We start from the raw sequence: 15,745 nt of genomic DNA on the forward strand, positions 1-15,745 counted from the left end.
TGGATGAAACTAAGTTTAATCTGTACCAGAATGATGGGAAGAAAAAAGTGTGGAGAAGGTTTGGAACAGTTCATGATCCAAAGCACACAATGTCATCTGTAAAACATGGTGGAGGCAGTGTGATGGCATGGGCATGCATGGCTTCCAGTGGCACTGGGTCATTGGTGTTTATTGATGATGTGACAGAAGCAGCCGGATAAATTCTGCAGTGTTTAGAGATATAATGTCAGCCCAGATTCAGCCAAATGCAGCAAAGTTGATTGGACGGCGCTTCACAGTACAGACGGACAATGATCCAAAACACACTGCAAAAGCAACCCAGGAGCTTTTGAAGGAAAAGAAGTGGAATATTCTTCAATGGCTGAGTCAATCACCTGATCTCAACCCAATTGAGCATGCATTTCACTTGCTGAAGGCAAAACTAAAGGCAGAAAGACCCACAAACAAAGAACAACTGAAGACAGCTGCAGTTAGAGCCTAGCAAAGCATCAGCAAAGAGAAAACCCAGTCTTTGGTAATGTCGATGGGTTGCAGACTTCAGGCAAAGCATCAGAAAGGAGGAAACCCAGTCTTTGGTAATGTCCATGGTTTCCAGACTTCAGGCAAAGCATCAGAAAGGAGGAAACCCAGTCTTTGGTAATGTCCATGGGTTCCAGACTTCAGGCAAAGCATCAGAAAGGAGGAAACCCAGTCTTTGGTAATGTCCATGGGTTCCAGACTTCAGGCAAAGCATCAGAAAGGAGGAAACCCAGTCTTTGGTAATGTCCATGGGTTCCAGACTTCAGGCAAAGCATCAGAAAGGAGGAAACCCAGTCTTTGGTAATGTCCATGGGTTCCAGACTTCAGGCAAAGCATCAGAAAGGAGGAAACCCAGTCTTTGGTAATGTCCATGGGTTCCAGACTTCAGGCAAAGCATCAGAAAGGAGGAAACCCAGTCTTTGGTAATGTCCATGGGTTCCAGACTTCAGACAGTCATTGCCAGTAAAGGATTCTCAACAAAATATTACAAATGAACATTTTATTTATAATTATATTCAATTGTCTAATTACTTTTGGTCCCAAGATAAAGGGGGGGTGGCTACTCTTAAGAGCTGTAATTCCTAAACCCTTCCTCCAATTAGGATGTTCGTACCCTCAAATTAAACCTGAGAGTGTGCACTTTCAGCCCATATCCATTATAGAACTATAGCTTGAATATGTTTTTGGTAAATACCTGAAAAAAACTAAAATTGTGCCTGTGTTCAAATATATATGGACCTAACTTTATAAAAAAAAGTATCTAACTTTATATAAAAAAAGTATCTATCTATCTATCTATCTATCTATCTATCTATCTATCTATCTATCTATCTATCTATCTCTCCATATATTTATTTATTTATTTTTTAATGAATCTTCACTTTGAAGGTGAGAATCTCTCCTAATGATGACACCCCACCAACTTGTGATGACACCAGAAGAGCACAGAGGACAGCACATTAACCCCACGCTTGTTAACATCTAACCATGTCGTGTTAATGTTTGTGCCGCAAAGAACTATTTTCATCCCCACTGTGAGAATTGCAGGATCACTTATTGACTTATCTGCCTGAGTCAGCGCAATCATTGGCAGACAACTTGTACTTGTGTAATTAACGGGCTGAACTTACCCAGAAGCCTCCTGGAAGAGATTTCACAAGCATCAACCATTAATAGTTACATTTCTACCAGATTAATCTACAGTAGAGCTGATTACACTGACTCATTGAACAAAACAGCGGCTATTTATTGCACAGCTTTAGCAAGAAATCCTTCTTGTGTGAAGCTAAATATGTGTTTTAGAGAAGTTACTTTAATATTAGAAAAAGAATTGCTTAGAACCATTGTTGGGCACAATGAGTACAGAGAGGAAATACCTCCAAAGTGTGTGAATCCCCTTATTTGTCATCAGAACAGGGGTCTTTATAGGACTGTTTCTCTACTGCTCATGGCACTTAACATACTTAGACAATCTAGCCTGCGGTGCCATTTGCATGACGCTCTAGGGCCAGGATGCACAGCTTCATTCATTGCGTTATGGCTGGCTCACCCACACCATGGCAATGCATGACTCTGATCCAGGCATCATGCAGGGCCATCCCCAGCAATGAGAAGACAGAAGTCTGCCTCCTACAGACCTTCCCCACCTCCCACCCTCTGCCACAGGGGCAAAAGGTAGGGCTCAAGTGTGAGAAGGGAACTAAGTGATTGGGGGATTTGTGATGGGGGACTGCGTGATTGGGTCTCTTTGATGGGGGACACTGTGGTTGGAGGGCTCTGTATTGCAGGGGATTCTGATGTTATGGAAGCACTCTGTGGTGATGGAGTACAGCAATGTGATGAGGAGGCTCTGATGTAATGAGCAGACATGCATATGCACCTCTAATGTATAGGAGCAAATCTTCTGTGATGGGGGCTTTCATGTATAGGGGAGACTCTGATGTGCTGGGGGGCCTCTGACATATAGGGGCGACTGCTGTGATCGTTTTTCTCATATATAGGGGGCCATTGATATATAGGGAGACTTTGATGTGATGGGGGGCCTCTGATGTATAGGGGGCCTCTGATGTATAGGGGAGCTCTGATATATAGGGGGCTCTGATGTCTAGGGGGGCTGTGATGTGTAGTGGGCTCTGATGTAAAGGGGGCGATAATGTGATGCCTTGGACCTCTGATGCAATGGGGGAATCTTAGATGTGAAGTTAATATCATCACAATGGTTGTGTGCATTGCCCAGTCTCAGGTTTCCCATTGATAAATAATATTTAATTTTACATTTTAGACTGAGGGCCTCGAGATTTTCCACTTTACCTTTAAAGGGTGCCACGACTATAAAAGGTGAGAAATACAGTGATGCATGTCAAAACTGACCTTACAATCTCTGTACAATCTCCTTTAGAGTTACCAAAATTATGTCAATAAAATTTTTTATCAAATTGTGTCAAACATGTGAGGCCCCTACAAAGGTATTGGTAAAGGAGATTGTCATGCCAGGGAACTTGCCGGCTCATTATGTTCTCTGATACTCTGTTCTCCGGCTTTCCAGTATGTAAACATAAACAAAGTGTAAGCAGCAGTAGTGAGGTCATTCTGTAGGTACACCTCCCCCTGGCCTGGAATGACTAAGCCAGTGGTGGCACAGATGCAGAATGACCTTGGCTGCTGCTTGGTTCATTACTGGCTTGGATTAGTTCTCCGGCTTTCCAGTATGTAAACATAAACAAAGTGTAGGCAGCAGTAGTGAGGTCATTCTGTAGGTACACCTCCTCCTGGCCTGGAATGACTAAGCCAGTCACCAGACAGCAGTGGCGGTGCAGACGCAGAATGACCTTGTCTGCTGCTTGGCTCATTATCGGTCAGGCTCAGTTCTCAGGCTTTCCAGTATGTAAACATAAACAAAGTGTAGGCGGCAGTAGCAAGGTCACCTCCCCTTGGCCTGGAATGACTAAGTGGCGACACAGATGCAGAATGACCTTAGCTGCTCCTTGACTCATTACCGGTCTGGCTTAGTTCTCCGACTTTCCAGTATATAAACATAAACAAAGTGTAAGCAGCAGTAGTGAGGTCATTCTGTAGGTACACCTCCCCCTGGTCCGGAATGACTAAACCAGACAGCAGTGGCGGCGCAGAATGACCTTGTGTAACGGACCACCTGACAGCGCCTCTATCAGTTCCCTGATAGAGCCTCCCCAGAGTGCGGAGTCTAAGTATCGGAGCACTTGTTCACCAGGGCCCCTGATGGTGGGGATGGACTTGGAGCGCTCCGGGACCAGGTCGCAGCTGCTGGGTATCTCTACCAGAGGTAGAGGAGTCTGCCAGAGGCTCCTGCAGGTTAAGAGTCTGATGTGAGGGAGCCCGGGGATCCCTGAGGGATGGATGGATGGATGAGCAGAATCATAGTCAAACAGGCCGTGTCGGTAACTAATGGGTCGGTGTGGTACAAGACAGTAGGCAAGGGATGGTCGGGTCACACGCAGGGTCAATAACGGAAGATCAGATCTAAAAGGAAATATCCAGGAGCAGAGTCAGACAAGCCAAGGGGTCAGGACAGGAGAAGGCAGCTAGGTCAGATAATCCAGATCAGAGTACTCACAACAGGCAACAGGATACGCAAGACCATTCGGCAACAAGTGACAGCACTGGGCGCTTTAAATATTGCGCCCCACACTGTCATTGGTGCCAATCGCACCCTCACGTCCACCAGTGCGCATGCGCGATCTCCGATGCCGCGGTGGATTGAGCCCTAGCGCCCGAATCCCCGCGCGAGGTCGTCTACTGCGCATGCGCCGGGACCAGCGCCGCGGCGATCCCTGACACCTTGGCTGCTGCTTCGCTCATTACCGGTCTGGCTCAGTTCTCCGGCTTTCCAGTATGTAAACATAAACAAAGTGTAGGCGGCAGTAGCGAGGTCACCTCCCCCTGGCCATGAATGACTAAGTGGCGGCACAAACGCAGAATGACCTTGGCTGCTGCTTGACTCATTACCGGCCTGGCTCAGTTCTCCAGCTTTCCAGTATATAAACATAAACAAAGTGTAGGCAGCCGTAGTGAGGTCATTCTGTAAGTACACCTCCCCCTGGCCCAGAATGGCTAAGTGGCGGCACAGCTGCAAAATGACCTTGGCTGCTACTTGGCTCATTACCAGCCTTGCTCAGTTCTCTGGCTTTCCAGTATGTAAACATAAACAAAGTGTAGGCAGCAGTAGTGAGGTAATTCTGTAAGTACACCTCCCCCTGGCCCAGAATGACTAAGTGGTGGCGCAGATGCAGAATGACCTTGGCTGCTACTTGGCTCATTACCAGCCTGGCTCAGTTCTCCGGCTTTCCAGTATGTAAACATAAACAAAGTGTAGGCGGCAGTGGCGAGGTCACCTCCCCTTGGCCTGGAATGACTAAGTGGTGGCGCAGATGCAGAATGATTGGCTGCTGCTTGGCTCATTTGCAGTATTAATGGCCAGGAGGAGATGTGAATGGTACATTACCAGAATTACAATATTTGTCAAATGAAATGATGAAAGTCTATATGTGTTAAGCTGTTTGGCTAGAGTTACTCCTCATTAGCTTCCCTTTAGGTACAGGCTAGCTATTACTGATAATTTATTTACAGTGCTTACTATGCGGTTCAGATAATATGACGGTATGTTTTTCAGTGACTCTTGACGACGTTGCGCAGCCTGGCACACAATCTCTGCTGTATCAGCATTGCCACGTAGACACCTTTTCCTACCAATAACCCCGTTACTCTGTTTTATGGCCGATTGCATGCCGAGTGGTTGTTTACTGCTGCAATCTATGCTCTGTTCAGATATTTCACACTAGCTGTAAAGATAAACGGATTGTGATTTGTACAGGACACACAAGGAAGCCCACATAGGTTTGTAAGCCAGTTTGCTCCAATCTGGCCTAAGGGTTGCCATAAATGTTCCAATTCCACAACCAAATTGGAGCCTTGCATTGTACTCTGGTGATTAGGCTGTATGAAGCCATCAGGGCTATCTAGGGAAACACTAGGGGGCAATAATGCACATTTCTAAATGCTAGCAGGACTTTTTTCTATCAATCATGTACCATATCAGTGCCACAGAAGAGGAGCCATCATTTTAAAGAACATATCTCTGTGCCTATGGGTACCCCAATGTTGATGCTGTTGTCCCTTCACCTACCTGCTTAGTTGACAATTAGTGATCATCACCATGCTGGGTTAGCCCACCATGTAAGCCCAGCTGAGAAATGAACTTTCAAACTCATAGGTTTCACAGAACCAACTGCAAATCTGATTTTTCAGCTGGTGTGCTGAAACTCAGCATGAGGATAGATTTTAGTAATTACATTGCCTGTATTGAATGTATATATACCAGAATTACAAAATGTTTTTATTTTTTTGATGATCGTAGAGCACAATTATGCCTAGAGGTGGTCCTAACATGAAACAGGGTGACAACGTTGCTCATCTATAGATACAGTATGGTGGATGAGCGTTGTCACCCTAGGACAGGAAGTGTATTATTGGCAGGATACAGGTAAAAAAGCCTGGAAAAGAAATCTAATGTACCCACCACATCTAAGTACCGGTACGGTGAAATAAATGACACCTTTGTTCTTGGGTGTAGATACTTTTTTTATTGTCATGTATAATGTACCGTGACTTCAGCCACGTGAATCTTTGAGACCAGCTTCTTCAATGTTCTAGGACGGGATGTCTACTGCTGTGTTGACATTGGAGGATGCAGTGGAGGTATATGCATACTACATATTACATTTATCTCCCACTGTACTTCCTGGAGGTCTTGATTTTAGCTTGTTGTCTATTGCAGTCTCAGTGGGAACCCCCTTGCACTCTTCCTCTGCTCCAAATGGCTTGCATGCTCCCATTTCCTCTTAGCCCTCCTCTTCCATCCCCTTATTGGATCCCTGTCCTTCTCCTTCCCTATCTGAATTACTTCCCTACCCCTTCTATAGTTAGAGGCGATCAGGACCAGAACACATTAAAACTATGCTTGATAGGAAAAACGTATAGTGGCAACTATACTACCTACATTCTCTCTTTACAATAACAAGAGACATGGAGATAGAAAAAAAAGGTTTTCATTTATTCATACCAAACTATAGGCAGGAAACATTCTTATTTGCATCAAAAGACTATTATAACAAAAATGAGGTCAAAACAGCTGAACACAAAGGGCTTCATATTATATCTGAAGGACAATTGATCAGGGTCTACTTTCTATTTTGTAAAACCAGCTATAGAGTGGAAATCTCAGATTGAGGTCATTCCAACTTTTTTTTTTTTCATAAAATCGATGGATGACCATGCATGCATGTGTTGCATTAGGCAGAGTACTTCAGACAGCCCCAGTAGCAGCCTTGGGGGCACAATTGTAATTGGCTGAAATGGTCCTATTTCCTCCATAGGCCATTCCCCCCAAACTAATGTTGCTAATGTTGTCTTCTTGCACCCATAGATGCAACACAGAATATACCTTTACCAGCAATATGACAAAGGAGAATCAAATTTACTACTACGTGCAACACAGGCAGTTCTTTTTTAAGACATTTCCATATGTAAGGCTTGTAATAAACAGTATTAAGCATCAAAAAAACAACACAAAAAGAACGATTATAAAAACCCTAAATTACAACATGACTGACATAGAAAATTGGCAATTTTCAACAATCAGCAAAATGTACAAAAATAATTTAGTGAATGCCTTAATTGGAAGGGGACCAATAAATTAGTGACAATATCATATATCTACATATGGAATAGCATGAAGGGTTGTTCTGGCAGTGGTATCTTGCATTGGTTCCTTTTGTATTGCGAAATGCATCTCCCGTGATGCTCAGTGGCTGAAACACGTCATTCATTGTTCCAGATATTAGGAATTTGTTTGGTGGTGGTGTGCAGTAAGTCCTAGCAACCATCCTTTAAAAGTCTGGCTATGGTGGTAGATCCAAATATTGGTTGGCTGTCTTGAGTTACTGCACTTCATTGCTCTTTGCAGAGCCTCAATATATATTCCGAATCTGAATTATATGAAAGTGTGTGATGTGTGTTTAATAATAGGGGGTTTTGGCAGTGAAGAATCTGTGATAGAATATCCAGGCAGTGGGTTTGCTTCTTTAAAAAGAGTGACTTGCAGGGATTTTCTGCTCTCAACGACAAGGTGGAAGCCCTCCATTACAGTGTTCAAGCTGGAAAGAAGAGGGTTGGCTGTTTTGCTCACAGTGAAAGAAATTTTTTTTCAGTAGAGTGTAGTTCCAACCTTCAGAAACTCAGTTTCCAAGGCTGTAGGTACTTTGTGCTATAATAGGCAGGAGCAGGGGCGGACTGACCATTTGGAAACTTGGGCACTGCTCGAGTGCCTGGGGTCAGTAGGGGGCCCCATGAGATGTCCTTGGTACCTTTTTCATAGTCTTTTTTGAGTTTGGGCAAGGACACAGGGGCCCCATGATCCCCCATTGCCCAGGGGCCCCATGAGTTGTCAGTCCACCCCTGGTCAGGAGCATAAATGAGAAAAGAGGAATGAGAGCTAGGTGTAGACAACTAATTGTTTGGTGTCCAAAAGGTCTAAGAAGATGAGGTGTCAATTTCTCCCAATTTGCTTTCAGGTGCACATTGGCAAGATGTTCTTCTTAAGTAGACAACCTCCTACAGGACCATGTGAGTCACTTGATGCTCGGGTCAACGTCAATATGTCAGTTAACTAGATTATAACGCTATGGCTGATTTGTCAGTTTGACAGCAGGGATTGAGCTTTAGGAACATGCCCAGGGAGGGTGGGGGCAGCAGAATAACATGTTCTCATAATATATATTAGGGAAAAATCTATTGAGAGCCCTGATCAATACTTGGCGGTTTGGCTCCTACTGATCTGTAAGGATGCAACTCCAACTGATCTTGGATAGGTAGACCATGAGCATCTTGTCTTTATCAGAAGCCTTATGCCTTGGAAAGGGGGGGGGGGATTCAAGGATAGGGACCCCTTCTTTTTATGAGCATCTTGTCTTTATCAGAAGCCTTGTGCCCTGGAAAGGGGGAGGAATTCAAGGATAGGGGCCCCTTCTTTTCATTATCATCTTGTCTTTATCAGAAGCCTTGTGCCCTGGAAAGGGGGGGATTCAAGGATAGGGGCCCCTTCTTTTCATTAGCATCTTGTCTTTATCAGAAGCCTTGTGCCCTATAAAGGGGGGGGGGATTCAAGGATAGGGGCCCCTTCTTTTCATGAGCATCTGGTCTTTATCAGAAGCCTTGTGCCCTGGAAAGGGGGGGGGGGGAATTCAAGGATAGGGGCCCCTTCTTTTCGTGAGCATCTTGTCTTTATCAGAAGTATTGTGCCCTGGAAAGGGGGGGGGAATTCAAGGATAGGGGCCCATTCTTTTCATGAGCATCTTGTCTTTATCAGAAGCCTTGTGCCCTGTAAAGGGGGGGGGGAATTCAAGGATAGGGGCCCCTTCTTTTCATGAGCATCTTGTCTTTATCAGAAGCCTTGTGCCCTGGAAAGGGGGGGGGGAATTCAAGGATAGGGGCCCCTTCTTTTCAGGGAAGGGACCAGTGTCATACCCTATGCATGATTTGTCTGTGTGAACCTGGTGGTTGTTTTATTGCACACCACAAACATGTGATTGACACATGCAGCAGCCATTGTGTGGATATGCAATCTATCCAAAGGTGAATATTTTACTTTACTTACTATATCAAATAAAAAAGTTACAATGTAAAAAAAAAACATTTATAGTACATTTTTTAACACAAATAACTAAACAGGGAAGACAATTTCACAGTAGTTAAGGATGTTTAGATACAGAAGAATAATTAGGCACACTAGATATCAGTCTATAGCCACCCACAAAATGGGGGTGGGGTGGGGCACATCATCCATTTACAGGCCTCCTGTGACTGCCCCAGATTGGAGAATAACCTCATATGTTACACTTTAATTCTCTAAACAGTTCTTTCTGAACATAGCTTCTAGACATAGGACATTTGTTTAGCTCCTCCAACCCCTTCGCATATTTCAGGGAAGCCATACTTGTTTATAATCTCCACTCTTTTTGAGATGATCAGATGATTCCTACTTAAATAAGGACAGCTGAGGGATATGGCATTGTTCTGCATTTGGCATTCAGCTCCATTCAACAGTTTGGCCCAAATCCTGAAATATCCAGACTGAGACACCGTTCCGGTTGCAGCGTCATGAAGCATCAACGCTCCTACAATAACTGCAGATTTACGTTTACAAAACTTCACAGTGCTAGAAAGATCCAGCAGGTATTTTTGAGTTCATCCAGTCTTCAACCTACTGGCAACCATTGATGGCACAATAAGCGTCTATCTGTGTTTCCACATTAAGTCTTTAAATGCCACATATAAGAGTTTTAGAGGCTAAAAGTACATGCAAAAAGTTCTAAAACATTAAAATATCCAGAACTATCAGTCGTATAAGGCAGAATGGCTTTTATCTTTGGGGGGTAGTTCAGGCTTTGAAGCAAGCAACCTTTTTCCTTAATTTAGGCATTCCTTGCAGTCAGTAAGTCCTTTACTGCTAGTATGCCATGGCAGTGAGTCACATGCTCTCCTGTTTGGTGATTGTTGGCTGTGGAATAGAGGTGGGCTGTTTGGACAGAGCTGAGATGGCACCATGAACTATCTTATATTGCTCTGCTCCTGAGCCTGCAGGTGGAGATGGCTGTGGTGTCTCTGGTGTAGCTGTAAAAAAAAAGAAGAAAATATATATATCTTTTGTGAAACATGACAGACGAGTGCTTTATTCAAACTGTAGAAAGGTCCTATCTAGTAGTGGAACGAAGAGAGGGAGATGCAGCTACAAGGGGCCTCAGCTGATCTCAATTTCTGCCCACTGATTATTGTCTTGGGAGCCTTTATACTTAAACCTTTAGTTATTTTATTTTCAATCAGCACATATTTTAAATTAAGACTGCAGTGTTACCTCATACCAACCTTTTCTACAAGAAGGAACCCTTGAAAGAACAATCGGTCTCAGGGAACCCCTGCTAAAAATTACTATATCTACAACTCGTGATACATTGGTGTGATGGTCAGTGAGAAGAATGCTCCTTACATTTTGGAAATAATTACCCCCTTACAGATAGCTAAAAAGATCACTAGTGTCAGTGGGAAATTATCTGAAAGGCAGAAATTGCTCATTGCTCAAGGAACCCCTAACAACTTCTAGAGGAACCCTAGTGCTCCATGGAACCCTGGTTGAGGAACCTTGCCATATACCAATTTTAATATGACTTTCATACATTCATTCATATACATGCTTGTTCTTTCATAGTTTTTAATAGGGTATTAAATAGAGCAATCTGTAGTTCAGATGCCAGAAAGAGCGAGCAATCACATGGTAACATAGATATCAGCCACACATGGAGTGCATTGATTTAATCATGTTGGCTGCTGCACAGACTTGTACAGAGAAAAATTGCAGTAAGGCACAAGCATTCTGTGGAGCTGTAAAGCATAGCATTAGAACCTGTGTATATAATGAGCTAATATGGCTCATGGCATGGCATTGCCTATAATATTTCTTAACATGCACCATTTGGTGGATGTGGTCATTTTTGACCTAGTGATATCACATAATGGGCAAAAAGATTGGTGTCATCATGCCAAGTCAGAATGGTGAAAACCTATTAAAAAACACTCAGATAAAAAAGCCCACCTCTGAGTTTGGGTGACAGGTACACTTTAATCCTACTAGGCTGTAAAGATGGAACCATGGTGAAGTGTTGCCTACTTACACATCTGTCCATTGTGCAGCTGAGCTGGTATTGTGTTGTTGGCCACTATGACGTTGGTTGCCAAATGTTCCTGGACCAGATGAGGGTGAAGAGAATGATGAGAGTGGGGGGCTTCATTTGTTGACCCTGTGACAGAGGAACATAGAGATGGTGACTGACGTCAGTGCTGGTTGTTGTGTAGTACACATGCAGCAGAGTCATGTAGGTTAGAGATATAAAGGTAGCAGCTGAATTAACCCTGCAAACTGTGGGGATAAAAAAACAGGGGATTGCCATGGATAACTAGGTTGTTAAAAGGTACAAGCTTTGCTTCTATCATCCTGGCTTTACTGGCTAGACGCATGGGTGTCAAACTGGCGGCCCTCCAACTGTTGCCAAACTACAAGTCCCATAAGGCATTGCAAGACTGACCGTTACAAGCATGACTCCCAAAGGCAGAGGCATGATGGGACTTGTAGTTTCGCAACAGCTGGAGGGCTGCCAGTTTGACACCCCTGAGCCAGAGCGTTACTGACCTAGAACAGGTATGAAGGACCAGATCAATGACTTACTAGGTAATGAAGTCAGGCTCAGAATAACAGCTCTGCACCTTTTATAAAAACCTCTTCGTAAAAGTGTATTGAAACCTTAAGAGCAAAATGTACAATATATTGCAGCTTATAAGTTCATAGACATTTATTATTATTATTATTTATTTCAGGTACTTATATAGCGCCGTCAATTTACGCAGCACTTTACATACATATATTGTACATTCACATCAGTCCCTAACCCTCAAGGGGCATACAATCTAAGGTCCCTAAGTGACATTCATACATACACATACTAGGGCCAATTTAGACAGGATCCAATTAACCTACCAGCATGTCTTTGGAGTGTGGGAGGAAACCAGAGTACCCACAGGAAACCCACGCAGGCACAGGGAGAACATGCAAACTCCAAGCAGGTGGTTCTGTGGCTGAGATTCGAAACAAACGACCAGAGTACTGCCAGGCAGAAGTGCTAACCATTTAGCAACTGTGCTGCCCATAGACATGATGGTTTCATTCATTTTTGAAGCTTTATTTTATTTTCAACTCACGATACTATCAATAACACATTTCTTGGGTGACTATGTTTCCTACTGTACTATATCTATGGAGGAACAGTGAAGTCATCCAAAGAGACAGGACTACAAAACACCTACCCATATACATAACATTGGAAGAGGTGTTTTGTAGCTCACATACAGATCTGGGAACAATGTAACTAGTAACAGTGTAGCAGAGGCAGACAATACAGGAAAATAGGAGTTCACTGGATTTGTGGCAGGCCCAACAGTCATTTTGTTGAACATGTCAAACAAATATAACAAAACGCTTCCAATTATGCTGTATATTTAACAGACTGAGAGAAGTTTATTGTTAGGGTTTTCATGTGGAACATCATGATAAAACGGGTGGTGGCTATTCAGCTGCTATACTGACCTCCCAGCAGCATCTCCTGCAGCAAGTTGTCAATCTTCGCCATTCCGAACAGTTTGACGAACTGGATCTGCTCGATCATCTGCCAGGTGATGCTCTGCAGAGTGGGCAGCAGGAGGAGCAGCTCTCCGAACCTTCCTCGAGAGTCGTACTGTCGGTCATTGATATAATCCTCCAAACTCACTTGGACCTGATATCTCATCCTCTTGATTTTCGTGGGATCACTCAATCCTTTGGCATCTTCACAACAGTTAAAAAAAGAAAAAATGTTAGCCCTAAACATTTCTCACTAACACCAGAATTCCATCATGAACATGTTCCTCTGTTTTGGATAGAAAGGTTCTGGTCCGACGCCAACCCCTAACTAGACTGTGGAAGAATTTGGGACTCCTCCCAGTTCTAGTACTGCCATTATAAATGGCATCCCTCCATGTTCCTGAGGAGAAGGCACTAGAAGACTGCTGGTCTTGTTTGGCCGGAGGATCCTGATTCTGTATGATTTCAGAGTGGGGCTACTTGTTTTAATGCTCATTAAATGCTCATTTTAAGTGAATGGTTAAGAGTTAACCCACGTTTTTCTCTAGTTTTGGATGGGATAGGAAACCATTAGAAGCCATGTCATTGCTCGGTCCCCACTGAGGAGACTCACCTTCTTTTTTGTTTCCATCATCCCCGGGACAAAAAGTGATCAAAAATGATCACCAGAACAGGTAGTGGAGAAAATTCCCCAAGTGGTACTTCTGTTCCAGTGATAATTATATAAGAGGGGATTCGAAGAGATTTTGCCTACCTTCCTGTTGTGTCTCTGGGACAGGAAGTGAAGAAATTGCTGCAATGATACGCAGGGGGCAAAAAAAAGGAAAACGAACTCAAAACTAAACAAAAATACTTTTGGCCTTTGATATTTTAGGTCAAACTGGCGGCCCTCAAGGTGTTGCCAAAGTACAAGTCCCATAAGGCATTACAAGATTGACTGTTACAAGCATGACTCCCAAAGGTAGAGGCATGATCGGACTTGTAGCTTGGCAACAGCTGGAGGGCCGCCAGTTTGACACCCCTGCTTTAGGTGTTCAGGCAAGTGGTGGGTTGCACTCTGTTGTGGGGGGTAACACATTGTCCATCTACTAGCTATATTGGTAAATTGAGACAATCAATGGGGTAAGATGTGTAATAAAATACAAATGTGGGCTACCAGGGTATCATCCCATATGAATATAGCAGTGGGGAAAAAAAATCTTAAATGGGACTTTAATTATACCACTGGTGTCCACCAATAGAGACAAAAGGTGCTAAATACTTATAAGATCAAAAAGTTTATTATTTAACAATGTCAAAAAGCATCAAGCATATATAAAAGTCGATATATATTGTCATTCCTGATTGTATTGTACATCCTATAAGGTAGTCTACGCGTTTCGCAGGTTCACCTGCTTCTTCAGGACCAATACAAATTGTTCATAGTTCATCAGATCTATGTAATGTGTTCAACTAATTGTCCTATGAACAATTTGTATGGGTCCTGAAGAAGCGGGCGAACCAGAGAAATGTGTAGACCCAACTTATAGGACATACAATCAGGAATGATAATATACATCAACTTTTATATATGGTTGATGCATTTTAATATTGTTTGTTAAATAATAAACATTTTGATTATATATATATATTTTTTATCTTGTGTCTCTATTGGTGGACGCCAGTGGTATATTTAAAGCCCCATGTAATATTTTTTCGGCCATTGCTAAGGTAGCCATATTGGTTCTCAATTCCCAGCACTGAAAACGAATATATACACCAGAAAAGAGGTTCCATAGTATTGTGCCTTTGGGAGTCTGAATTTTTCCATAAACTTCTTTGAAGGTTCACATCGGTTGATCTCATATCTGTGGCTGATCATATTTGGAGGGTCACACCCACTTGTAATAAAACCCACCCCTTTGGGTGACACGAGCACAGGGGAAATTCATAATGATACATGAAACTTTATTGATACGTACCAGGATCAAAAAAGATGATCGCTTTTAAACAGGCGTATTCGTTATCGTCAATCTGCAGCTCCTGGAATGGAAACACCAGCTCATCCAGGATTCTGACAGCCACCCGCCCCACTTCAAGTTCTGGACAGTTCCTTGGTATCACTCGGTCATTTCCTAAGGAAAAGCAGACACTTTCCTTTAACCTTCTTGAAGGTAGGCCAGAACAATACATGAACATGATGTATCTTTTAGCTGTCACACTTTCAACATTTCAGTAATTCGAAACGATCCAATCCAATCTTGAAGCTTGATAACTGATTGCAACCTGAAGACTATATTGTGAAGGATGCCATTCCTGAGCGCTCCTTATGAAAAGACTCATCCACCTTACCAACCATTCCATATCTGCCATCCCTCTCTGCCAATCCCTCCACTGGCTTCCCATTGCCCAATGAATAAAATTCAAAACGTTAACAATAACATATAAAGCCATTTATAACTCTGCCCCAAATTACATCACCAATCTGGTCTCCAAATATCACCTAAACCATCCTCCTAGCTCCTCCCATGACCTCCTGCTCTCTAGCTCCCTTCAGTCCTGTCTCCAGGACTTCTCCACAGCCTCCCCCATCCTGTGGAACTCTCTACCCCAATCTATCCGACTTTTGCCTACTCTGCTCACTTTTAGGTTTTCAGAGATCACCTATCTCTTCCGTGAAGCCTATCCTGCCTTCAGCTAATAACCAAATCTTCTATTTCTCCTATCAGTTCATCTCCCGCAATTATTACCTTTTGTAGCACCAACCCCTCCCTCTTAGATTGTAAGCTCCAAGGAGCAGGGCCCTCCTAATCCTCTTGTACTGAACTGTATCATTGTTGTATTGTCTCCCTTTACATTGCAAAGCGTTGAGCAAACGTTTGGCACTATATCAGGGGCGAACTGACCATTTGGAAACTCGGGCACTGCCCAAGGGCCCGGGGTCAGTAGGGGGCCCCATGATATGCCCCTGGTACCTTTTTCACAGGC

The 15,745-nt window shown here is 43.4% G+C and overlaps 1 protein-coding gene across 1 annotated transcript in view; it reads right to left on the reverse strand.

Annotated features, from left to right (window-relative positions):
• Positions 1-6,586: 6,586 nt before the first annotated feature.
• HNF4A (hepatocyte nuclear factor 4 alpha) overlaps positions 6,587-15,745 on the reverse strand; it is a 39,708-nt gene continuing 30,549 nt past the window's right edge. Inside the window, exons 7-10 of the mRNA XM_089662291.1 lie at positions 14,740-14,892; positions 12,746-12,982; positions 11,280-11,405; positions 6,587-10,224 (exon numbers count right to left, since the gene is read on the reverse strand). Coding sequence (XP_089518417.1) covers positions 10,082-10,224; positions 11,280-11,405; positions 12,746-12,982; positions 14,740-14,892 — 659 coding nt within the window. The 3' untranslated portion in view covers positions 6,587-10,081. The remainder of the gene's footprint in view (positions 10,225-11,279; positions 11,406-12,745; positions 12,983-14,739; positions 14,893-15,745) is intronic.

Source organism: Staurois parvus, unplaced genomic scaffold (assembly GCF_062004578.1).
Source record: "Staurois parvus isolate SC_StPar_1 unplaced genomic scaffold, SC_StPar_1.0 ptg001454l, whole genome shotgun sequence".
Lineage (NCBI taxonomy): Eukaryota > Metazoa > Chordata > Amphibia > Anura > Ranidae > Staurois > Staurois parvus.